The sequence below is a fragment of the Protopterus annectens genome, chromosome 13.part0 (assembly GCF_019279795.1).
Source record: "Protopterus annectens isolate FY-2018-M chromosome 13.part0, PAN1.0, whole genome shotgun sequence".
Taxonomy (NCBI): Eukaryota; Metazoa; Chordata; order Ceratodontiformes; family Protopteridae; genus Protopterus; species Protopterus annectens.
In genome coordinates, this window is record NC_056747.1 from 970,482,916 (window position 1) to 970,509,819 (window position 26,904).

A 26,904-nucleotide genomic window follows, 5' to 3' on the forward strand; every position below is an offset into this window, starting at 1 on the left:
ATGAGGGACGTTAACCTGTTTCTGTGCCTCTGCCCATTGTTTTTTGGCAGATCTGGCCAACCATATACCATTGGCAGAGTGTGGAAATGGAATCTGTATTCCTGTGATATGCTGTTTAGTACCCACTTGTCCTGGGTTATTAACTGCCAATTTTGAGCAAAACGTGCTAATTTTCCCCCTATGGGTAGTGCCAAAAGAGGAGTGCTTGATGTAGGCAGAGGGAAGTCATTGGGATTGCTTTCTGTAGGTTTGCGCTTTACCTCCTCCCAATTTGGAGGTGGATGCGCCCCATTGCTTTGACCTGTATGAGGCTTGAGCCTGGTACCTGGAACCATTAGGGCATCTGGATTTGCCCCTTTGAGCTCTGTCTGGCACAGGAAAGGACCAATTTTTGTAGGCCAGTGTCTACTGAATCTAGGTGGCATAGATTTAGTTTTGTCTTCCATTTTCTTTAAAACCTCTTCTGCCTTAATACCAAACAGAGAATCATGCTGTAAAGGTGCCTTTAGTAATTTAGCATTAACATGATCAGGCAAATTTTGTTCCTTTAACCAGGCATGCCTCCTAATCACAGATCCAGTAACTGCGGCCCTGCAGGAGGCCTCTAAAGAATCAAAACCACATTGCAAAGTATGCTTTCCAAATTGTTCAGCTGCATGCAATAATTCCTGCAATTCCTTATTTTCTGCACATTCTGAAATCATCATTTTCTGTTTCAGCAATCCCATAACATGTTGTTGGTATTTAAGCATATGAAATTGACAGTTTAAGGCCCTGATTGTCAAGGTTGCAGATGTATAAACCTTTTTTCCCCCCATCTGTCCAGTGCCCTTGAAACTCTGTCGGAGGGGGTAGGGTTTTTTGCTGTTGAGGCCTTAACTCCCTTTGGACCCTGTGAAATAGTTTCAGGATCAGCAGCAGGGTTTCTAAATAAAAATTTATGAGAGTCAGGGACCCTGTAATATCTATCTGTCAGGCTTACTGGGAGCCGGAGATAAGGAGTCAGGGGTCAGGCTTGACTTCGAAAACACATAATCCACAATGTCAAATAGGGGGAAAGGCTAAAGGCTTGTGCTGAGGAAGAAGGAAATCCCTGAGCCTCTTTTTTGATTCTGAGAAGTCTTGATTCTCCCAGTGAAAATGCTCCCTCAAAGTATGCAAGGTTTCTCCAAAATAATAATCCTCAGGAGGAGAAGCAGATGGAATGGACTCCTCAGCATCAGAGTCCTCATAGGGAGATAAAGATAATTCCTGATCAGAAGAGGAATCAGAAGAAATATAAACCTGATCTGAAGCTTCATAGTCAGTGTCTTGCCTAGGCCTCTTACCTGGAGGGGGATGGGTACCCCTGATCAAGGTAATAAGGTCTTCAGCCATTTTGATCAGTTTAGGCATAGAGGCCTGTGCACATGGCTCAGGCGTCGTCGTTTTAGTTTTAGAAGATGTCTTTGCCTTCGGTTTTGCAGCTTTCATCGGTTTGATATATAAATGTTGAAGTCTGAATACACCCTCAGAAGCTGGTGTCTGCTCAGCAGCTCCGGACCCATCTGAGGGATTATCATCCATCAGTCCAATACCTTGAATATCATGCGGCATGCCGGACTCCACATGGGTGTCGGTAGAGGCCTGCAACTCGAAGGTAGCGGGTATCAGGGGCTGCGAAAGCGCCTCACTGGAGTACCGGTGAACCGGTGACTGGCTTAGAAGCGCCGTCGTCGGTTTTGGATCTCTACTGCCTTTCTCTGTCCTTTTCTTTGCATTTTTTATGTACTCCGGTAGTCGGACTGCTATCCAACGACATTTCTGGGTAGTTAAATCTGTTTCCAAAATACTTGGATGCAAAATTATACAGACGCTTAATAGTGCGTTGGTTAAATCTAGCACAAAACTGACAGCCAGGCACGTTGTGATCAGGGCCTAGGCAAGGAATACAGTATAAATAGAAATCCTTATGGGGTATTTGCTTCCCACAAGTAATACAATTATTAACTTTTTCTGACATCTGTAAAAATCAAGAAAAAAGTTTCCCCAATGGGGGACTTAGCTTTAGTGAAGACTTCGGTTCTGAAACTCAAACTCGAATATTTCAGTAGTCGGCCGACTGGCACTTACGAAATGCTTCTGCTTCGGGCACCGCGCTGCAAGAAATTCTAAAGAAAATGGCATTGGCTGCATGTTTTACTCCCCTGACGACCTGACGTCATGGAAGAGAAGACAGCAACCGACGCAGGACCTAAGACTTTGGAATTCAGGCCGACTGAGGTCAACCTGTCAGCAGATTACCCAAATGTAATGACTGCAACAATGAAACACAAAGAACATCCAGGACTGCAACAGTGAATACACTCGAACATCTATATTTATGGTAAGTGTACACAAAGTACAGTTTTGTACCTACCATAAATGTAGATGTTCGAGGATTCCCTTGCTGCAGTCCTGACTATTGGGTATAGTCCGCATCCCAGTCGGCCCGAATAGCAGAGTATAAGGCTGACGTCGGTCATGGCGCCTTAGACTGACGTCAGTACGTCAGGGTACTAATGCGCATGACCGACGTCATTTCCTCAGTCTTTTCTTGCCCCAGATGTCAGAAGACCCAAAAAGACAAGTCCCAAAACAACCTGCACCAAAAACATGTACAATATATACAGCAATATATACAAAAATATAAGCATGTAAACTCACCTACACAACCACCCTGAAACACAGAGGGGAAGGAGGGTGGGTAAATTGGACTGCAGCATGGGAATCCTCGAACAACTACATTTATGGTAGGTACAAAACTGTACTATGTTCTTCGTCCCTTGCTGCAGTCCTGACTATTGGGTAGAATCCCAAAGCAGAGGTAAGGGAGGCTGGCAAATTATAAAGTAGCAGGAGCTGACAACATGCCTTGTAAAACAGCTGTGGCAAAACCAGCCCTAGTCTTGGAGTATATAGGCAGGTGATAATGCCTAGAGAAAGTATGCACTGAACTCCAAGTAGCTGCTTCCAGAATATCCTTAGTTGCCACCCCCCTTAGAAATGCTGTTGAAGTGGCAGTAGCCCTAGTGGAATGAGGCCTAATCCCAGCTGGAACCTCTTTGCCATGATGGGAATAACAAAATGCAATGCAAAAGCCAATCCACCTAGAAATAGTTTGTTTTGACACAGGTTTGCCCTGTGAACTCAAAGCAAAAAAAACAAGTAACTGCTGAGACTGCCTAAAATTTTTAGTCCTGCTCAAATAATAACGCAATTGCCTGTGTACATCTAAAGTGTGCAAAATCTTTTCCCCTTTATTTTGAGGATCTGCAAAAAACGTAGGCAAATGAATAGTTTGGTTTAGCCACACTAGAAACCACCTTAGGCATAAAGGAAGGATTAGTACGTAATGAAACCCTGTCCTTATGGAAAACCAAAAAGGGCTCTACTGCCATAAGGGCCTGCAACTCAGACACCCTTCTTGCAGAAGTAATAGCCAACAGAAAAGCAGTCTTCCATGACAAATATTTCAATTCAGCAGTAGCTGCAGGCTCAAAAGGTTGTAGAGTAAGTTTTCCAACACAAAATTGAGATCCCAAGCAGGAGTAGGAGCTCATTGGGGTCTTATATTCTTTGCCCTCTAAGAAACTGCTTGAACAAAGGATGCGAAACAAAGGTGGGTCACAATCATAGTGAGCTGAAATTGCTGCAGCATGAATCTTTATGGAAGAGAAGGACAAACCTTTGTCCAATAATTCAGTAAGATATTGAAGAGCCACACTCAGATTAGGCTCGAAATCTCCAAATTCTTTGCTGTACTCCAAAATAAAAATCTCTTCCATTTTTCTCGTACACTCTCCTAGTACTAGGCCTTCTAGCTTCCATAATCACATTTAAAACTTGTTGAGGAAGCTGAGACCTGCTGTGCTTCAACACAGAATATGCCAAGCTGTGAGATGAAGAGATTGAAGCTTGACATTGAGCAGATGACCGTCCTTCTGAGATAACAGATGAGGAATCAGAGGTAAAGGCCATGGAGGCTTCTTTACAAGACTCCTTAGAAGTGGGTACCAGTGTTGCGAGGCCAATCTGGAGCTATCAAAATCATCCTTGGCCTGTCTTGTCTGACCTTTAATAATACCTTTGGAAGAAGAGGCAGAGGTGGAAAGGCATAGACATGAAGGTTTTTCCAACTGAAAGACAGAGCATCCACTTTCCAAGCTGTGTGATGAAACCCCTTTGTGCAATACTTTGGCAGCTGGTGGTTTAGTGGAGAAGCGAACAGATCTATGTCTGGAGTTCCCCATGACACTGTCAATTTCTGAAATACATGAAGATCCAGTTTCCACTCGTGGGGATCCATGATTTGTCTGCTTAATACATCTGCTAGGGAGTTCTGTGCTCCTGGCAGAAACCTTGCCTGAAGAGTCAGTTGCAGGCTTAGCAGTCTCCCATAAAATCATTGCTTGCCTGCATAGAGGATAAGAATGTGTTCCCCTTGCTTGTTGATGTACCACATGACAGTTGTGTTGTCTGTTAGAATCAACACCTGCCCTGGAAGAAGTAACTCCTTGAACGCCATCAAAGCAAACTGGACTGCTAACATCTCCTTCATGTTGATATGTAGATGCTGTAGTCTGGCAGGCCACTTGTCTTGTATCCACTTTCCATTTAGATGAGCTCCCCAAGCAGTGTCCGAGGCATCTGTCGTTAAAATCTGACTCGCCTCTGGCCGGGTCACAGAGAGTCCCTTGTTTAGGTGACATTCCTGAGCCCACCACAAGAATTCCTTTTGAAGGCAAGGTATTATGTGAATGACAGTGTCGAAATCTTGGTAGTGCTGTGTCCATACATTTTTGAGATACCATTGCAGCTTCCTCATATGCAGTTTGGCATTGGGAAGCACCAGAATACAAGATGCCATGAACCCTAATGCTTGAAGGACTGTCCTTGCAGTCAGCACGGACTGATGAGATAGTTGATGGAAGTAAAGTGACAGACTCTTGTTTGTCCGGGGTTAAAAAGGCCATCTGGGCTGCTGTATTCAGTCTCACACCCAGAAAGCACATGTCTTGAGAGGGTACTAGACTGGACTTTATTTCGTTCACAGAATACCCTAGGCATCTCAGCACTGCTATGACATATTCCAGATGTTGTAGAAGGTCTTCCCTTTCTTGAGCCAGAATCAGGCAGTCGTCCAAGTACGGATAGATTTGAATGCCTTGAAGCCTGAAGTAAGCTATCACTGGAGCCAGAACCTTTGTGAATACTCTGGGCGCAGTAGATAAGCCAAAGGGCAATGCAGAGAACTGATAATGAAAATCTCCAGTTCGAAATCGCAGATACTTCCTGCAACTTAGCCTTATAGGCACATGAAGGTAGGCTTCCTTGAGATCCAAAGTTACCATCCAGTGATCCTTGCCCAGCAGAGGTAACAGTTGCTGTAACGTCAACATCTTGAACTTGGGAATGTCCAGATAAGTGTTGAGGATAGATAAATCCAAAATTGGTCTCCACGTGTTCCCCTTCTTTGGTACTAGGAACAGGCGAGAATAAAATCCAAGCCCTTTCTGATACAGGAACTGGCTGAATGGCCCCTATCTGGAGTAACTGAGAAACTTGCTTGTGAGCCTCTTTTCTTTGTGAAGGAGGAACATCTGGCATGCCTTTGAAAGGGGGCATTGTGTGGAAATAAAATCTGTAACCGTGATGAATGATATCCAGCACCCATCTGTCTTGAGTGATTAAATCCCAATTTTCTTTGAAAAGAGACAATCTTCCTCCCAAAGGAGCTGCCAGACGAGAGCCCACTGGCAGCTGAAAAGGCAGGTCAGTGGTTCTGCTTACGAAAGGACTGACCCCTGCCCTCACCAGAAGTCTGAGCAGGTGAACTGTCTGATCTAGGCCTAAAGAACCTTGAGCCCTGCCCCTACCACGTCTAGACCTACCCCTAGACTGGGAACCATAAGCAGGATATGTCCACCCCTTAGCAGGCCAATTTCTACTAAACTTGGAGGCTGCACCTGCAAAAAATCTGAAACAGTCTGCATAGACTTAGCTTTGTCCTCCATTTTCTTTAAAACTGCTTCCACAGGCGGTCCAAACAACACATCAGACTGTAAAGGAGCATCCAAAATCCTGGTCTTAACATGCTCAGCTAAATTCTGATCCTTCAACCAGGCATGTCTGCGAAGAACAGAACTAGTAGCAGCCACCCTCGAGGAGGCCTGAACAGCATCAAAACCACACTGCAAAGAATGCTTACCCACTTGTTCAGACACATGAACCAAATCTAGCAATTCTTTACACTCAATACCTTCCGCCAAAGCATCCACCTTAGATTTCAATTGTGAAAGGAGATAATTCTGATATTTCAGCATATGAAACTGACAATTCAACGCCCTCATGGCTAGAGTGGAAGAAGTATATACCTTCTTACCCCACCTATCCAAAGCCCTTGCCTCTATCAGAGGGTACAGGATTTTTAACCACAGAAGCTTTAACACCTTTAGGCCCCTGAGAAACAGTTTCTGGGTCCCCTGGGACTCTTAAACAAATACTTATGAGCTTCGGGCACCCTATAATACCTATCAGGCTTAACAGGAGCAGGAGGCAAGGAGTCAGGGTTCAGGGAAGCCTCTGCAAAAACATCCTCCACCACATGCAATACAGGAGGAATAGCTAAGGGCCTATGCTGGGGTAAAAACAAGAATTCCCTAAGCCTTTTCCTGGAATCAGAGTAATCCTGGCCTTCCCATTTAAAGTGCTCCCTCATGGAGTGAAGAGTCTCTGAAAATGAAAAATCCTCAGGAGGAGAAGCTGTAGGAGTGGAATCATCCACATCAGAATCAGAATAAGCAGGAAACTCTTGCAAGTCTTCCACAGAAGACTCTGAAGCTTGTGAACACTGTTCAAAACTATCAAACTCCTGTTCCACCCTAGGCCTCTTATCAGGCGGGGCCATAGAACCTCTAATCAGAGTAATCAAATCTTCTGCCATTTTAAACATATGTTTCTTAGGCACAGAGCCCGAAATGCTAGGAGAAGCCCCACAGAAGCTGAACTTGGCCTACCTCTAAGAAGCTTTGGCAACAGAAGGAGAGGCCCTAACTACCTTGGGAAGAGAGGGAAGAACAGTTACCTGAGAAGCCCCTCAGCCTGGCCTACCTCCTGAGAGGGCACATCCTGTAACAGTAAAGTATCTGCCTGAGACTCCATAGAGACTCCTGGCAAAACCTCTGGCTCCCCTGAGCCTTCTAAAGGACCGGCGTCCGGGACTGCGGTTCCTCACCCTAGGCTTCACTGTTTTGTCCTTGCGCTTCTTGGATGAAGCGGGCGCCGACGGCATATTATAATTGCAACGCTTCCCAAACACTAACCTAGCACAATCAAGCCTCCTCTTAATAGTGCGCTTGTTAAATTTAGCACAAGAGCGGCAACCAACAACGTCGTGCTCAGGCCCCAAACAAGGTATACACAATGTATGATAATCCCTATGCGGTATCTGCTTCCCACAAGAAATACAGTTATTCACTTTTTCTGACATCCGGTTAAATACTGAGGCAAGAAAAACCAAAATGTTCCCAACGGGTTACTTAGCCAACTCTGTTTCGGTCTGAAGCTCCGGTTTCGAAAAATCTCAGAACGCCAACCTGCACTCGCAAAATTGCTTCTGCATCGGACCATGCGGCAAAAGACTGAGGAAATGGCGTCGGTCATGCGCATTAGTACCCTGACGTACTGGCGTCAGTCTAAAGCGCCATGACCGACGCCAGCCTTATACTGCTATTCGGGCCGACTGGGACGCGGACTATACCCAATAGTCAGGACTGCAGCAAGGGGAGACGAAGAACATCTGTACTACGTTCTTCGTGTTTCACTGCTGCAGTCAATACTTTTGGGTAGATTCCCAAAGCTATGGTTGGGTGGAGGGAATTATACAGCATTAGGACCAGCTATACGGCCCTGCAGGACAGCAGTGGCAAACCAAGCAATGGAGTTAGAGAAGAAAGGTAAATGGTAATGTTTGGTGAAAGTATGAACTGATCTCCAGGTAGCAGCTTCTAGAATGTCCCTGGTAGGAACACCTCTAAGAAAGGCTGTAGAAGTAGATGCAGCCCTGGTGGAATGAGATTTGATCCCCTGGGGGATAGTTTTACCATGGTGCATATAGCAGAAACTAATACAATGGCTTATCCATTTGGAAATAGTCTGCTTTGAAACGGCCTTTCCCTCTGCCCCTGCAGCAAATGCCACCAGTAGTTGCTCAGACTTTCTTTGAGATTTTGTCCTGTTTAAGTAAAATCTAAGTTGTCTGTGTACATCCAATGAATGCAGAATCCACTCCCCCTTGTTCTGTGGATTGGGAAAGAAAGTTGGCAAATGAATGGTCTGATTAAGAGCCACACTGGACACCACACCTTAGGCATGAAGGATGGGATTGGCCTGAGAGATACCGTGTCTGCATGAAAAATGATGAAAGGCCCCACTGCCATAAGAGCCTGTAATTAAGAAATCCATCTAGCTGAAGTGACTGCTAAAAGGAAAGCTGTTTTCCAGGAGAGAAATTTTAAGTCTGCAGTAGCAGCTGGCTCGAAAGGAGGGAGAATGAGTTTTTCCAATACAAAATTGAGGTCCCAGGCAGGGGTTGGAGCTCTCCTGGGTGGTCTTAAGCTTTTGGCCCCTCTAAGATACTGTTTTAGCAGAGAATGAGAGAAGAGGGGAGGTTCTGTGTTGTAATGAGCTGAAATGGCTGAGGCATCGATTTTTATGGAAGAAAAGGACAGGCCCTTGTGAAGCATCTCAGTTTTAAGTATTGTAAAATCTGAGGAATATTGGGCACTGCTGTGCTTATCCCTTGTGATTGATTCCAGGCACAGAATCTTTTCCATTTGTCAGCATAAGATTTTCTAGTACTAGGCCTTCTTGCCTCCAAAATAATATCCATCATAGGTTTGCTGAGGGATGCTAAGGGTGAATTTAGGTGATTAGCCACGCTGCAAGATTCAAAGTTTGGATCAGAGTGTGCAGAATTTGGCTGTTCTGCTGAGACAGTAAGTAAGGTGTCTGAGGCAGGTGCCACGGTGGAAGGTGCGACACATTGCGCAGGAGTGGGTACTAGTGTTGGCGAGACCAGTCTGGAGCAATCAAAATAATTTTTGGTTTGTCCTGTTTGACTTTTAGTAGAAAGTACAGTTGTGTAGAGTGTATTCCCTGTTGCAGTCATTACACTTGGGTTATCCTGCTGGCAGGCTACCCGCAGTCGGCCAGAGATCCAAAGTCTAGGTCCAGCGTTGGTTGCTGTCGCCTCTTCCCTGACGTCAGTGCGCCAGGGATATAAAAGATGCAATCAATGCCATTTTCTTCAGTTTTTCTTGCCCCAGATGTCAGGTTCCCCCAGATAGCAAGGCTGAAATTAATAAATTATGCCAAAAAGCATGCATGTACTAATATAAACATTTCCTTCATCTACAAGCAAATACACCACATAGGTTTTATGGAGTTGAGAAGTACAGAAAAGTTCCAGCAATGGAAAAGGGGGATGGTGGGTGGGTAACCTGGACTGCAACAGTGAATACACTCTAACATCTACATTTATGGTAGGCACACAACTGTACTATGTTCATCGTGTTTGTCTTGCAGAAAGCAGGGTTTTTGTGGCCACCTGTGTGAAGTCACCAAATGAATTTGCTTTTCTGGCATAAGGAAAGCCATCTGGGCAGTTGTATTCAAGCTTGCACCCAGGAATGTAATTTTGTGAGAGGGTACCAGTTGTGATTTCTTTTCATTTATAGTGTACCCTAGACAAGTTAGAACCCTTTTTACAAACGCCAGATGTTTTAAGAAGAATGTCCCTGTTTTCTGCCTGAATTAGACAATCGTCCAGGTATGGATATATTTCTTTGCTTGCAAAATGCAATTACTGGAGCCAGGCACTTTGTGAAGACCCTGGGCGCAGTAGATAAGCCAAAGGGCAGTGCAGAGAACTGGTAATGCAAGTAGCCTGCTTTGAAGCGGAGGTATCTTCTGCAAGATTCCCTGACTGGGATATGCAGGTAAGCTTCTAAGTCTAGAGTTACCAACCAGGCATCTTTGCCTAGCATAGGAAGTAACTGCTGAAGAGTCAGCATCTTGAATTTTGGAATGTCTAGAAATGTGCTTAGAGTAGATACGTCCAGAATTGGACACCATGACTTGTCTTTTCTGGGTACCAGGAAAAGTCTTTAATAGAAACATTGTCCCTTTTCCTCTTCTGGTACTGGCTGAATAGCCCCCATGTTCATCAGGGACAGTACTTGTTTCTGGGCCTCTGTCCACTGCTTTGGGGGCAGGTCTGGCCATCCGTTTGGGATTGGCAACGTGTGGAAATGAAATCTGTATCCCTGGGATACGATACTTAAAACCCATTTGTCCTAAGTTATAAGTTGCCAGTTTCTTGCATGAAGTGCCAGTTTTCCCCCCAAAGGGCCGGCTAAAAGGTAAGTGCTTGGTAAGTGTAAAGGGAAGCCATCGAGACTGCTTACCATAGGGAGGTGTCTTGTTGTTTCCAGATTTGGAGGAGGCGGCACCCAATTGTTTTGTTCTAAATGCCCCTTGTGACTGAAACCTGTAGCCTTTGGAATGTCTTGGGTTTGACTTGAGTGGCTCTCGAAGGAAATGGAAAGGGCCAGTTCTTAGTAGGCCAATGCCTACTAAATCTTGGAGGTTGCACTTGTAAGAAATCTTTCACAATTTGCATAGATTTAGCGTTATCTTCCATCTTTTTTAAAACTTCTTCAGCCTTATTACCAAAGAGACGGTCCTGTTGTAAAGGAGCATCCAACAATTTTGCTTTAACATGATCAGGCAGAGTTTGCTCTTAGCACAGACCCAGTTACACCAGCCCTGCAAGAGGCCTCCAAAGAATCAAAATCACATTGCAAAGTATGTTTTCCAACTGGTTCAGCTGAATGCAATAGATCCTGAAAATCTTTATTTTCCACACAGTCAGAAATTAACAATTTTCTGTTTAAGCATTCCCATGACATGCTGTTGATATTTAAGCATATGAAATTGACAGTTTAAAGCCCTAATTGCCAAGGTTGCAGAAGTGTAAACAGCCAGGAACCCTGTAGTATCTGTCGGGCTTACAAGGAGCCGGAGGCACAGAATCAGGAGCCATACTAGATTCTGAAAAAGCATCATCAACAATGTCTAGAACAGGAGGCATAGCCAATGGCCTATGATGAGGAAGAAGAAAATCCCCAAGTCTCTTTTTAGATTCAGAGAAATCCTGACTTTCCCAGTGGAAATGTTTCACTTAAAGTATGTAAAGTTTCCCCAAAAGAAAAATCCTCAGGGGGAGAAGCACAAGGGATGGAGTCTTCTGCATCAGAGTCCTCATACGTAGGTATAGACAATTCCTGTTCATTAGAAGAGTCAGTAGAAATAGAATCCTGTTCAGAAGATTCATAATCAATGTCTTGCCTAGGCCTCAGAAGGGGGGGGTTTGGCTACCCCTGATCAGAGTAATTAAATCTCCGAATGGGTCTCAGTAGAGGCCTGCGAATCAGAAGTAGCGGGTATCAGGGGCTGTGAAAGCGCCTCACTGAGTACCGGCGAACTGGCGACTGGCTTAGGAGAAGAGTCATAGTCAGTTTTGGACCTCAACGGCTTGTCTTTCTTTGTGTTTTTTATGTATCTGTAGTCTGATTGCTAATCGACGACATTTCTGGATAATTAAAACATGAGCCAAAATATTTAGAAGCAAAAATGTACTGACGTTTGATAGTGCGTTGATTAAATTTAGCACAAAACTGAAAGCAAGGTACGTTGTGGTCAGGGCCTCGGCAAGGAATACAGTACAAATGAAAATCCTTATGAGGTATTTGCTTCCCACAAGTAATGCAATTATTAACTTTTACTGACATCGGTAAGGAGCAAGAAAAAGTTTCCCCAACGGGGTACTTGGCTTTTTAGTTTAAGACTTCAGTTCTGAAACTTGAAGACAAAAATTTCAGTAGTCAGCCGACCGGCACTTGCAAACTGCTTCTGCTTCGGGCACCGCGCGGCAAGAAAGACTGATGTAATGGCATTGGCAGCATGTTTTATACCCCTGACAACCTGACGTCATGAAAGAAGGAACAGCAACCAACGCAGGACCCAAGACTTTGTTAATCAGGCCGACTAAGGGCAACCTGCCAGCAGATTACCCAAATGTAATGACTGCAACAGTGAAACATGAAGAACATCTTGTAAACTAGAAATGCATTCTTTCAAGACTGTATACCATACATTTAATTCGCTATTAACATTGGCAAGGAATGTGGCTGAAAAGGGTCTAAGGAAGAGCCCACCAGCTTAAGAAATTTAATTATACTTAAGTCACTGTGGGGCAATTTTCAACAAAAGCAGTATACAGATTTGGTCAGTATCCCACAAGCTGTGACAATATCGAATTTTCCCAGTGCAAGGCGGTACTCTGCCTATGCCACAGTGTCAGATGCTGTCAGATGCATAAAGCAGTTTAACAGGACCATACCACCAATACTTGGGATTGCTTTAGTTTCCCATAATGTTAACATATTTATGCTTTTCAGAAACAGCTTTTGTGCCCACAAGTTGGCTGCCATTCAAAAGAAATTTCACTACTTATTAGCCACAATGCTGGTGGTGTGATTAAGTGAAAAATCATTGAATACTGAAGTGAACAAAAACAGTTTCTGACAGAAAACAATGGGGGCTAGCATAATAATTAAGATGTTTGCCTCACAAACATAGGCTGCAGGATATGATTATCACCTTTGAGGAAAATCGGCTAGGCATAGAATGGTCCACAAGGGCAGACAGCCTAGTACTTAACCTATGAAACTATGAACCTATAGCCTGGTGCCTATACATTCTTAAACAGAGTCAAGGACAAAAGGTTAAGCTGCATTTGCAGATAACTTAGCAAGTAAAGAAATGGGCAGGCTAGTTCAGTCAAGTAGCAGTCATCTGCAATCATTACTTGCCTACACAAGATTAAATCCACACGCAATACATCACCAACCCACAACACCCAAAAAGCAAATCTTGCCTGATGGAAAGTGGCAGAAAAAGGATGGTCAAGCAATACAATGCAACCATTTACCATAACATAAGTGCACACACAAAAATGTATTAAGAAAGTACAGTTTTGTACCTACCATAAATGTAGATGTCCGAACTGGATAGCATCTGCAGTCATAACTGGGTTGTCCTGTCGTCAGGCAGCCCTTGATTCCAAAGTCTGGGTCCGGCTGATGTCGCACTTCACCCGGCGTCATCTCTGCTGGTAAGGCATCAGTCAGTGTTTCTTGCCCCAGATGCCAGTTGCCCTCTTGGAAGGCTAAATTTTGGATAAATGCCAATGTTTCCAAAAAGATAGAAGGCAAACACAAAAAATAAGCATGTATGTACATATATACAAACAAATACACCATAAGAGACCCAGCTAGCTATTAGGAGGGTAAATACCCTAGGAGTACCACAGAGGGGAAGGAGGGACTGCAGATGCTATCCAGTTCGGACATCTACATTTATGGTAGGTACAAAACTGTACTATGTCCTTCATGGATGCATCTGCAGTCGGTAGAATACCATAGCCAACTAGGGAGGAGGAGGAAGATAAAATTATGGTGGTTAGGATCCCTTGCAGTACAGCAGTGGCAAACCCTGCTCGGGATCTAGAATATAGAGGTAAATTATAATGCTTGGCAAATGTATGCACGGAGGTCCAAGTAGCCTTGGTTGCCACTCCTCGTAAGAAAGCTGTGGTAGTGGCTGTAGCCCTTGTAGAATGAGGCCTTATGTTCTGTGGAATTGGTTTTCCATGGAAGGAGTAACAAAATCTTATGCAATTTCCTATCCATTTGGAGATTGTCTGTTTGGAAATTGCTTTTCCTTCCCTCCCTGTTGCATAGGCTACAAAAAGCTGGTCAGTTTTCTGTTACTTTTGGTTCTGTCCAGGTAGTAGCGTAGCTGTCTATGAGCGTCAAGGTATGCAGCATTCTTTCCCTCTGTTTTGTGGATTGGGGAAGAAGGTAGGTAGGTGGATTGCCTGGTTTAAAGACACTCTGGATACCACCTTAGGCATAAATGTAGGATTAGTTCTCATGGACACCCTATCTTTTTATGGAAGATTAGGAAGGGTTGTACTGCCATTAAGGCCTGTAGTTCCGAAACCCTCCTTGCTGAGGTAATTGCCAGTAGGAAAGCAGTTTTCCATGATAGGTGCTGTAGATCTGCTGTTGCTGCTGGTTCGAGCGGAGGAGTGTCAACTTTTCTAGCACAAAGTTCAAGTCCCATGCTGGTAATGGTGGTTTCCTTGGAGGTTTTACATTCTTGATCCCTCTGAGGAACTGCCTGAGTAGAGGATGTGAAAAGACAGGTGGATCAAAGCTGTATTCTGCTGAAATAGCTGATGCATGTATCTTGATGGAGGAATAGGACAGGCCTGTATGTAAAAGCTCTGCCAAATACTCCAGAATGTTTGCAATATCTATATTCGAGACATCTTTTCCTCTTTCAGCACTACAAATGACAAACCTTTTCCATTTTCCTGCATAGTTCCTTCTTGTTGAAGGTCTGCGGGCTTCAAGGATAATGTCTTTAACCCTTTGGGAAAGATCTGGATTAGTTGCTGCTATGTGATGTTCCAGGCAGTCAGTTGCAAAGTTTTTAGGTTTGGATGCATGATGCTGTAGTTGTTCTGAGTTATCAAAGGCATCAGGGGTATTGACCACATTTTCTCCCGAGACATGCTCCTCAGCAATGGGTACCAGTGTTGTCTTGGCCAGTTCGGAGCTATCAGGATTATCTTTGGACGTTCCTCTTTGATTTTCAGTAATACCTTGTGTATCAAGGGAAGAGGTGGAAATGCATATGCTGTCAGACCTTTCCAGCTGAAGGAGAGAATCCACCTTCCATGCAAGTGGGTGGAATGTCCTTGTGCAGAATTTTTGAGCTGGTGATTGAGAGGAAGCGAATAGATCTATTTGTGGCATTCCCCATTTCTTTGTGATGGTCTTGAAGATGTCTGGGTGTAGCATCCATTCGTGAGCATCCGAGGTGGTTCTGCTTAACATGTCTGCTAGGGTGTTCTCTTTTCCCGGTACAAATACTGCCTGTAACTGGATGTTGTAGCTGAGAGCCAGATTCCAAAGGTCCAAAGTCATTCTGCATAGGGGTATGAATGAGTGCCTCCCTGTTTGTTGATGTACCACATAACTGTGGTGTTGTCTGTCCTTATCATCAAATGGCCTTCTTTGAGGAATGGTCTGAATTTTTGGATTGCCAGTTTTACTGCCAGCATTTCTTTTTGGTTTATGTGCAGGTGCAGCTGGTCCTGAGTCCACAATCCTTGTACGCATTTGTCCAGCATGTGCCCATCCTAGGTCTGAGGCGTCTGTTGTGATGGTTTGGCTTGTTCGAAAGTTGTGGAAGGGTAGGCCTGGGTTTGACTGGCATGCTTGGGCCCACCAGAGGAATTCCTGTTTTAGGCATGGAATTAATGGTATTTCTGCTTCTAGGCTGTGCCTGTGTTGAGACCATAAATTCTTTAGGTACCACTGTAGTTTTCTCATATGCAGTCTGGCATGTGGGACCAAGATTATGCATGATGCCATGAAGCCCAAGGCCTGCAGAATTTCTTGCTGTTAGTTTGTTCTGTCTTGTTAATGCCAAGAAGTAAAGAGGGAGTTCTTTTTGTTTTTCTGCAGTTAGGAATGCCATTTGTTTTACTGTGTCCAATTCCCAAGAATGTTCTTGTTTGGGATGGTATCAGCCTTGACTTTTGTAAATTGACTGTGTATCCCAGGGCTTGTAGCAAGTAAATGACCCTTTGTAAATCTGTTGTCAGCTTGCTTTTGTTGTCCGCTTGTAGCAGGCAGTCGTCAGGTATGGATAAATTTGGATTCCCTGTAGTCTGCAGTGAGCGATTACTGATGCCAGGCATTTTGTGAATACTCTGGGCGGTAGATAAGCCAAAGGGCAATGCTGAGAATTGATAATGCTCTGATCCTGCAAGAAATCTGAGGTATCTTCTGCAATTGGGTCGAATGGGGACGTGCAGGTATGCCTCCTTGAGATCTAGAGTTACCAGCCAACACTCCTTGCCCAGCATGGGAAGAAGTTGCTGTAGGGTCAGCATTTTGAATTTTGGGACAATGATATATGTGTTTAAGATGGACAGGTCGAGAATAGGTCTCCAACTTTTCTCTTTTCTTGGTACTAGGAAGAGTCTGGAGTAGAATCCTTTGCCCTGTTCTGTTATTGGTACTCTTTCCACAGCTCTCATCTTTGTTAATTTCGTTATCTGCTGTAGAGCTTCTATTTTTTTATTTGGAGGCAGGTTTGGCATTCCTCTTTTTACTGGTAAGGTGTGGAAGTGGAACCGGTAGCCTTGGTCTATGGTTTGCAAAATCCACTTGTCTTTTGTGATATAGTGCCAATTTTTTGAAAATAAGGCTAACTTTCCGCCTAATGGTGCTGCTATTTGCTCCCTGGTAGGCGGAGTTAGAGCCAAGTCACTGTGATTGTCCTGTTGCAGTGGTAGTGGTTGCGTCTGTGCCTCTGTTATTACCTTGCCACTGTCGTCCTCTGTAGGCACCTCCTCTGGATTGATTTCCGCCTCTGGAGCTTCTATTTCTGCCCCTTTGGGATCTTGTGGAGTCAGGAAAGGACCAATTTTTGGCAGGCCAGTTCCTGCTAAACCTTGGGGACTGAACCTGTAAAAAATCTTTAACTGTTTGTACAGATTTTGCCTTTTCTTCCATTTTCTTCATTACCTGCTGGGCAGGTGTACCAAATAAACTGGCCTTATCCATAGGAGCATCTAATAGCTTTGCTTTAACATGATCCGGTAAGACCTGTTCTTTCAACCATGCATGTCTTCTTATCACTGTGCCAGTCATGGCTGATCTAAATGAAGCCTCCAGTGCATCACAGCCACATTTTAAGGAATGGTTACTAACCTGTTGTATGTTATTCACCATTTCTAATACATATTTCTTGTCTAAAGATTCATCAGAGAATACTTTTTTAGTTAACTGATCAAGCATAAACTCTTGGTATTGGATCATGTGAAATTGACAGTTTAAAGCTCTAGCTGAGAGAGTAGCAGAGGTGTAAACTTTTTCCCCATCTGTCTAAGGACCTGGATTCCCTTTCTGAAGGAATAGGGTTTTTTGCTGTGGTCGAGGCTACTGCCTTAGGCCCCTGGGAAATAGTTTCAGGGTCTGCCAGTGGGGCCTTGTATAGGTGGTGATGAGTGTCAGGTACCCTGTAATATCTATCAGGTTTGGCAGGGGCTGGAGGTAAAGAATCAGGAGCAGTGCAGACATCATTAAATGCATCATCCACAACAGGTAAAACAGGAGGTATAGCTAAGGGCCTATGTTGTGGTAAGTGTAGAAAAGTCCTAAGCCTTTTTCTTGAGTCTGAGAAATCTTGTCCCTGCCATTGGAATTGTTCTCTCATGGCATGCAAGGTTTCCCCAAAGGAAAATTCCTTTGGTGGAGAGGCAGCTGGAATGGATTCTTCAGCATCGGAGTCTTCATAAGTAGAAAAAGGATCCTCTGGCTGTTCTGTAATGTCGGAGTCATCCGCAGAATCATCAGAGGACACTGGCTCGGGGGCTCTGTCCTAGGTCTCTTTTCTGGGGCTGAGAGGCCCTGTCTGGGTGAGATTGGGATCCCCTAATTAAGGATATTAAATCTTCTGCCAGAGTAAGCATTTGTGAACTAGAAGTGGGCCTGTGTGAGGGAGGTTTAACAGGCACTGACTTAGCAGATTTGGCTGCTTTGGCCCTGGCAAAGGCCTTGATAGACATGGCTGCAGGGGTCTAGCAGCACCACGTGCTGGGGTAGAGACATCCAAAGGGATGGTGTCTGATAAATCAGTAGAAACCACAGTTGTAGGCAAAATTTCTGAGGCCGATTCAGGTAAGGTAGCAGGAGCCTCAGTAGTAGGCATGGATTCGCTGGAGATTGACCAGTTTTCGGTTTCGCCGACCGAGACACTCATGCTTGCTTAACCGTGGTTTAACTGCGGACCGCGAGTGTCGGTCTTTTTCCTTGCGTTTTAATAATTTGGGTAGTCGGAGGATCCGGCGGCATAATGTACGCAAAGTCTGAGCGAAAAACTGTTCAGCAAACTCCGACAGACGCCTTAGCGTTGCGGTTGAAGGAAGCGCAGAACAGGCTGCTACGCCGTGGTCTGGGCCTAAGCAAGGCAGACAGTAAGAGTGGAAATCTTTATGAGGTATTTGTTTCCCACAAGTTAAACAGTTATTGACTTTTTCTGACATCGGCTGAGGAAAGAAAGAGTCCCCAGCAACTTAGCTTTAGAAGTCTTTAGTATTCGTAGTAGTAATCTCTGGATCTGACCGACCGGCACTTGCGAACAGCTTCTGCTTCGGGCGCCACGCGGCAAGAAAGACTGAGGAAAATGGCGTCGGCTGATGCCTTTATACCCGAAGACCAGCAGAGATGACGTCGGGTGAAGTGCGACATCAGCGAGCGGACCCAGACTTTGGAATCCGGCCGAGGCTGCCTGACGACAGGACAACCCAGTTGTTATGACTGCAGATGCATCCATGAAGGACATCTACTATCTTTCATGATTAGTGGTACAAGGTTTCTTTAAGACAGACCACCTAATAATAATAATAATAATAAAAAAAAAAAAAAACCATTTGCTTTGCAGCCACAACTACACAGACAAGCTTGTAATGTGATAAAAACAGAAACCAGTATCACAGCTTGCAGGACAGGATGACAAGCAAACTATATTCTGCAGTAAAATCAGCACTTCTGATGACAGATGACTGATCAAAGTAACTAAGACATTCTGCCCATCTAAGGTAGATAAAACAAATGCTGTACATGTGACTGGTGCAAAGTGAACTAAAGTGTGAAGGCAAACGTCACAGTTTAGGAAAGTATGAAATCTGAACAAACTCAAACAAGACCAAGTCTCTAGCTCTGTAACAAATATATTTTTTCTCTGTATTTTCACCTCAGAACATTTTAAACAGGGTGTGCACTTTTTACTCTCCTTTAAAATAAGGAACCATAAAACCTACTTCAATTCTGAGATTCTTAGTCTACAGCAATTTTGGTGTGAAGGGCTACTTAATTTCTGGCAAAATGTAGGATGCATATATTTTGGCAATTATCTGTAAGTTCTAATTCAAAAATTTAAATTTACTACAAACATATTTGGATGTGGTCCTACTTCCAAGGTAAGCAGTAACTACAAACAACAAAAATGCTCTTACCTTTCTAAAATCCCGTTTTTCAAAATCAGACTCTGCCATACGTTCATACTCCAAAACGGATTTGGCACATCCCAACTTAAAAAAGTAAGAAGAAAACTTGTTAGAAAGTCTGCCATAAAACCTTGGCAGCAAAAATTCAATTAGAGAAAGAAGCAGCAGAAGAAAGACTTCAAGTTACATTGGTTTGCACATTGTGCCATAACTGCCAAAGTACAACACAACCAATGAAGATTCACATTTCCCCACTCTCCACATACAAACTTTTTAGAAGAAAATAGTAACGCACGTAACATGCTCAGCTACAAAAAAAAAATAGCCTGTAAAGCATTTTTAAACAAAGCACAGTTTTATTTTTTGATAAACTTTACTGAAGCTTTGAGTGACAAGTTTAAATTGCATCTGGCACCCTTATATAGGATACAAAACATGAAAAAAAAATTTACTGATCTACAACTTGCTTTTAAAGTTATACTTGCAAGTTCTTGCTCAAGAATGCATTGAGGCACAGTTGTGGTACACATCCATCACAACAGCAGAAGACCTGGCTAAATCACAGTAAGCAGACAGCAGCAATTTATGAGGGATTAGTTTCTGCCATTAGTATATACGGCCTCCTTGAATGGGCAGAGATACCAATCAATCTTATAGGTGAAATCTCAAAAAAGTACAGTTGTGTACACTTACCATTAATGTAGATGTTAAGAGTGAATTAACTGTTGCAGTCCTGACAAGATTTCCTGCAGTGAAAGCCCTCGGCCAGCCAGATTAGCAGAGAAACCTATTTCACCTCCCACACTGGCAGATGCCTTAAGCAATGTCAGTACGCTCGGGTATAAATGGAGCCAGCCTGCATCATCTCCTCAGTATTTTATTCACCCCATGAAAGAGGAGCCTGGAGCTAAGCAAAGGAGAATAAAGTGGGTACCTAACCCAGGGTAGCCTGGAGAAGTGCCCAAGGTAGTCATATTTTGGAATTCTAGGCCTACCTAGTACGCCAAGGAGGGATGAGGGAAGGAAGGAAGACTGCAACAGTGAATACACTCAAACATCGACATTTATGGTAAGCGTACACAAAGTACAGTTGTGTACCTACCATAAATGTAGATGTTATAGTGTATTCACTGTTGCAGTCGTTACATTTCGGTTATCCTGCTGGCAGGCTACCCACAGTCGGCCTGAATTCCAAAGTCCTGGTCTGGCGTCGGTTGCTGTCGCCCCTTCCCTGACATCAGCACTCCAAGAGTATAAAAGATGCAGCAGACGCCATTTTCTTCAGTTTTTCTTGCCCCAGATGTCAAGTGCCACTAAAAAGGGTAGACTGTAAAAATTATGATCATAAAAAAGCATGCACATAACCTTCATCTACAAGCAAATACACCACATAGGTTGTATAGAATAGATAGGTACAGATAAGTCCCAGCAAAGAGAAAGGGGGATGGTGGGAGGGTAACCTGGACTGCAACAGTGAATACACTCGAACATCTACATTTATGATAGGTACACAACTATACTATGTTCATAGTGTTTCACTGTTGCAGTCATTACACTTGGGTTGAATCCCAAAGCTAAGGTTGGGCGGCTGGGCCTAAATAGAGTTTGGAGTGGGCATGAGGCCCTGCAGAACTGCAGTGGTAAAGCCTGCTCTGGATTTAGAGTAGAGAGGTAAATGGTAGTGCCTTGTAAAAGTGTGCACTGAAGTCCATGTTGCAGCCTCCAAAATATCCTTGGTTGGTACTCCTCTGAGGAAGGCTGCTGAAGTGGCTGCTGCTCTAGTAGAATGGGGCCTAATGCCCTTGGGCACTGCTTTGCCATGTTGTGAATAGCAGAAACGAATGCAGTGGCCTATCCATTTTGAAATGGTCTGCTTTGAAATGGCTTTTCCTTGGGAACCTGCAGCATATGCCATTAAGAGTTGCTCAGTCTTTCTGAAGGGTTTAGTCTTGTCCAAGTAAAAGCGTAGCTGTCTGTGTATGTCCAAAGTATGCAGAAGTCTCTCCCCCTTATTCTGTGGGTTTGGATAAAAGGTAGGCAAATGAATGGTTTGGTTAAGAGCCACACTGGACACTACCTTAGGCATAAATGTCGGGTTTGTCCTTGCAGAAACCCTGTCCTGATGGAAAATAATAAAAGGTTCCACAGCCATTAGTGCCTGTAACTCAGACTCTTCTTGCTGAAGTTATTGCTAGGAGAAGAGCGGTTTTCCATGACAAGTATTTTTATCTCTGCTGTATTGGCAGGCTCAAATGGAGGCAGTGTGAGTTTTTCCAAAACAAAACCGATGTCCCATGTAGGTACTGGAGCTCTCCTTGGAGGTCTTATGTTTTTGGCTCCTCTGAGAAACTGTCTTAGCAGTGGATGAGAAAAAATAGGTGGTTCTGTATTGTAATGAGCTGAAATGGCAGAAGCATGGATCTTAATTGATGAGAAGGATAGTCCTTTGTCCAGCATCTCAGTTAGGTATTGCAAAATCTGAGGAATATTTGGTTCAAGCGAGTCAATTCCCTGTGCTTGGTTCCAAGCACAGAATCTCTTCCATTTGTCTGCATAAGATTTTCTGGTGCTGGGTCTCCTGGCCTCCAAAATAACATCCATAACTCCTTTAGAGAGAGGTGTGTTCTGAATGATTACATTATCAGCCATGCAGCCAGACTTAGGGTTCTGAGTTGGCTGGCAGGATCTGGTTGTTCTGTTGGGTCAGCAAATGAGGTATTAGAGGCAATGTCCAGGCTGGGCCTTGAGACAACCTCTTTAGGATTGGGTACCAGTGCTGGCGTGGCCAGTCTGGGGCAATCAGTATCATTTTTGGCTTCTCTTGTCTGACCTTTAGGAGTACCTTGGAGAGGAAGAGGAGGGAAGGCATATACTGTAAGGGCTTTCTGCTGAATGAAAGGGCGTCCACTTTCCATACTTGCTTGTGATAAGTCCAAGTGCAGAATTCTCTGTAGCTGGCAGTTGTGAGGGGAAGCGAAAAGATCTATGTCTGGGCATCCCCATTTCCTTGTTATGTTGAAGATTTGTGGGTCCAGTTTCCACTCATGATGACCCATGAGGTTTCTGCTTGGTTCGTATGCCAAAATATTTGTCTTTCCTGGCAGGAACTGTGCTTGCAGATGTACTTGATAAGTCAATGCTGTGTTCCACAAAGTCATGGCTTGCCTGCAGAGGGGGTAGGAATATGTGTGCCCCCTTGCTTGTTTATGTACCACATGACTGTAGTATTGTCAGTCTTTATCAGTAGTTGTCCTGGATGAAGTAGGTCCTTGAAGGCTGTCAGGGCATTTTGTACAGCTAGCATCTCTTTTTGATTGATATGAAGATGCATCTGGCTTGCGGGCCATGTGCCCTGAATACATTTTCCTGCCATGTGCGCCCCCCAGGCATAATCTGATGCATCTGTTGTTAGTGTTTGCCTGGCAGTGGGTAAGGTGAACGGCTGTCCCTTGTTTTGGTGACAGGCCTGTGCCCACCACTGAAATTCCTGTTGCAGTCAGGGAATGAGAGTAATTACTGTTTCCAGGCTGTTGCAATGTTGAGTCCAAACACTTTTTAGATACCATTGTAGTTTCCTCATATGCAGTCTTGCATATGGAATTAGCAGAATGCAGGATGCCATGTAGCCCAGAGCCTGCAGAATTTTTCTTGCAGATAACTGGGTCTTTACTGCCATGTCTTTGAAGTAAGAAGTCAGATGCCTTTGTCTGGTGTGAGATAAGCTATCTGGGCAGTTGTATTTAAGCTTGCACCCAGGAATATTATCTCTACAGAGGGCACTAGTTTTGATTTATTTTCATTTACTGTGTACCCTAGGCAAATTAGCAATCTTTTTACAAACACCAGATGCTGTAGTAGAATATCTTTGTCCTTTGCTTGAATAAGGCAGTCATCCAAGTAGGGGTATATTTGAATTCCTCTGTCTGCAAAATGCAATTACTGGTGCCAGGCATTTTGTGAAGACCCTGGGTGCAGTAGATAAGCCAAAGGGCAGTGCAGAGAACTGGTAGTGCAGTGAGCCAGCTATGAATCTGAGGTATCTTCTGCAAGATTGTCTGATTGGGACATGCAGGTACGCCTCTGAGGTCCAAAGTTACAAGCCAAGCCTTGTCCAGCATGGGCAGAAGCTGCTAGTCAACATTTTGAATTTTGGGACGTCCAGAAAAGTATTTAGAATAGACAGGTCCAGAATTGGTCTCCAGGCTTTGTCCTTTCTTGGTACTAAGAAAAGTCTTGAGTAAAATCCTTGTCCCTGCTCTTGGTGTGGCACTGACTGAATAGACCCCATGTCCATGAGAGATGAAACAGGTAGTTATGTACTCACCATAACACTCTATTTATGTGGTCCATCTCGCCTCACATTCTTTACTCACTGGTTCGGAGCAGAGAATCGGCTCCGACCCGGCCAACTTATTTCTCTAGCACAAAGTCTGGGCTAACCTGGTATCCCAAGATGCACCTCACCCTAGCCCCAGATCTAGTTTGCAGCCATTCCAGTCACACCCCATACACAACCGCGACTGGAAGGTGCTCCAGCCAGAGGGGAAAGAAAAAACAACTGACATTGAAGGGTTCTCAGAGCCAATTTTCCTCCAAATCCTACAGGAAGGGGGCAGGTGGGAGGGTACACAAGAATGTGAGGCGAGATGGACCACATACATAGAGCGTTATGGTGAGTACATAACTACCTGATGTTATGTGGTCCTATCTTGCCTGCTTTCTTTACTCACGGGACAGTGTCCCCAGCACCTCTATCCTGGGCAGCTCATAGGAAAATACTCCTGAGAACCGTGGAACCAAAGGAAGCCTGGCCCCTAGAAGCCACGTCCAACTTGTAAATGAGTAATAAAGGTGTGAGGAGAGGCCCAGGTGGCTGCAGCACAAATATCCAATGAAAGCCTGGTATGGTAAGTTATTGATGTAGACACTGCCCTGGTAGAGTGAGATGGGAAAAGGTAAATTTCTGCCTGCTGATGAATAGATAAAGGAAATACAATCTTTGATCCATTTAGAAATTGTGCTCTTGGAAATAGGACAACCTGTTCTGTTGTCTGAGAAGGAGACACACAGTTGATCAGACTTCTGAACATGCTTAGTCCTGTGCAAGTAGAATCTTAGTTGTCTGTGCACATCCATCTGGTGAAATCTAAACTCTGCTTTATTGGAAAAGTTTGGAAAGAACACTGGTAACTCAATAGACTGATGAAGATTAACAGTGGATGACACCTTAGGAAGGAAGACGGGTCAAGACTCAGGGGAACTCTGTCCTTATGAAAAATCAAATACCGAGGTTTAATGGACAAAGTTTGAATCTCTGATACTCTTCCGGCCGATGTAATGGCTATTAGGAAAGCAGTCTTCCAAGACAGAAATTTTAATTCACAGGTGGCAGCTGGTTCAAAGGGCAGTGAAGTGATTGCTTGAAACACAAGGTTTAGATCCCATGGCATGACAGGTTCTGAAACAGGAGGGCAAAGTAACCAGGCGCCTTTCAAGAAGGCCTTACAGAGTTTATGGCCCATAAGAGAAGGCTCGTAAGATGTATGAAAATTGGAAATGGTAGCAGGCGTGGAGCCCTGTCAGAAAAGCATGGCTAAAAAATCTAAGACAGACGGAATTGGGGCTGTGAAGGGGTCCAAACCTTGGGCCTGAGCCCAAATGGAGAATCTCTTCCATTTGCTGGATCAAATCCTTCTGGTGGAAGACTTATGAGACGAAGACAAGATGTGTACCACTTCAGGTGAAAAAGAATGTCGTCTAACTAGTGATGGAAGTGGAGCATCCAGGCTGTCAACCTGAGGGTTCGCAGGGAGGGATGGAGCTGTCCTGACATGTGAGTCAGTAGGTCTGGCACTGGGGTCCAGTGTCCAAGGACCGTCCACTGCGTACTGCTGAAGAAAGGGGAACCATACTTGTCGAGGCCAGTGTGGAGCAATTAGAATCATCCTGCTTCCCAAGAACATGGCTTTCTGAATCACTCTTGGTAAAAGAGGAAATGGGGGGAAAGCATAGATCAGACCGGGGGGGCCAATCGTGGACTACAATGTCCCTGGGTGACTCCCCATGTGGGCGGAGCAGTGTGAAGTACTTGTTGCATTTGGCATTGAGAGGGCTGGCGAAGAGATCGCAGCAAGGCTGACCCCACCTGTTGAAAATTTGAACCGCCACTCAGTTGTTCAGGGACCACTCGTAAGGCATCAGAATAGCTCTGCTCAGCCTGTCCGCTATCACGTTGGTCTTTCCCGGAATGTGTGTTGCCACTAAAAACCGTTGGGAAGACACTACCCAATGCCATACTCGCATAGCCTCTCTGCAGAGGGGATAAGAGTTGGTTCCCCCCCTGCTTGTCCAGGTACCACACCACGGACATGCTGTCTGAGTGAATTGCAATCGTTCCCAGAGGAAGAGAGCTTTGGAGTGCCCCCAACGCTAGTAACACCGCTCTCATTTCTAGCAGGTGTACCTCGTGATCTTGCCACGTGCCTTGGACCGTCCTGCCAAGATAATGCCCCCCCACCCCATCTGGGAGGTGTCCGTGGTCACCGTGGCCACTGGAGAACATAGGAATCAAACTCCTCCCCTTGTCCAGACTGATGGAACATAGCCACCAGCGGAGGTCCTGTTTGCACTGTTCCGTGAGAAGTATCAAGTGGGAAAGAGGAAGTTTCTGAAAGGACCATTGGGCCGAAAGGAGTCACTATAGGATCTGCATGTGTAACCTGGCTAGAGGCACCAGCATGATGGTGGCAGCCATGGATCCCAGGAGCTGGAGAACTAACCTGGCCTGAACTCTGAGGGGCAACAATGCGTGAATCTGAGACTGCAGCACTCTTATCTCCTCTTGTAGCAGAAATGCCCACATTTGAATAGAGTCTAGCTCTGCGCCTATAAAAATAACACGCTGTGATGGCAGCAAGATAGACTTTTCCCAGTTCAAGGTAATTCCTAGTTGTTGACAAAGTGTAACGGTAGCCTCCCTGGCTTGAATGAGGAGATGCCTGGTGGGGGCGGTGAGAAGCCAGACGTCCAGATATGGAAACACCTGGAATCCCCGACGTCTCAGGTGAGCTGTCACCACTGCCAAACACTTGGCAAACACCCTGGGGGCTGTGGTGAGACCAGAGGGCAGGGCACGAAACTGGAAGTGACTGGCTCCCAGCCAGAAGCGTAAGTGACTCCTGGATGCCTTGCCCATCTTGATGTGGTAGTAGGCATCCTTGAGATCGATGGAGCACATCCATACTCCTTTTTCCAGCAAGGGAAAAATGGACTGAAGACTGACCATTCGGAACTTGGACTTCAGAACGTAGTGATTCAATCGGCTGAGATCCAGAATGGGTCTCAGGTCCCCTGTTCTTTTCGGCACCAAAAAGATTCTTGAGTAAGTTCCTGATCCGATATGGTCCGAGGGGACTGGTTGGATGACTCCTTTTTCTAGCAGCTTTGAAACTTCTAGTGCTGCTTGATCCCGTTAACTGAGTGGAACGTCCAGGATCCTTTTGACTGGAGGGGATGTTGATAAAAAGGGAATAATGTAACCTCTGGTAACTATTCGAAGCACCCAACGAATCCTGGGTGATGCTTTCCCACTCTTCCGGATGCAACAAAATTTGGCCCCCGACTGGCTCTGGAACAGCACAGTCGGGCAACACCTCAGGAACGCTGAAAGG

General features: G+C 44.7%; 1 protein-coding gene across 1 annotated transcript in view; it reads right to left on the reverse strand.

Annotated features, from left to right (window-relative positions):
• The window catches only part of DNAJC7 (DnaJ heat shock protein family (Hsp40) member C7), a gene marked incomplete at its 5' end in the record, with an annotated part of 1,180,673 nt that overhangs the window by 1,038,565 nt on the left and 115,204 nt on the right, over positions 1-26,904 (reverse strand). The window contains 1 exon segment of the mRNA XM_044054736.1: positions 19,244-19,318. Within this exon segment, the coding sequence (XP_043910671.1) occupies positions 19,244-19,318 (75 nt within the window).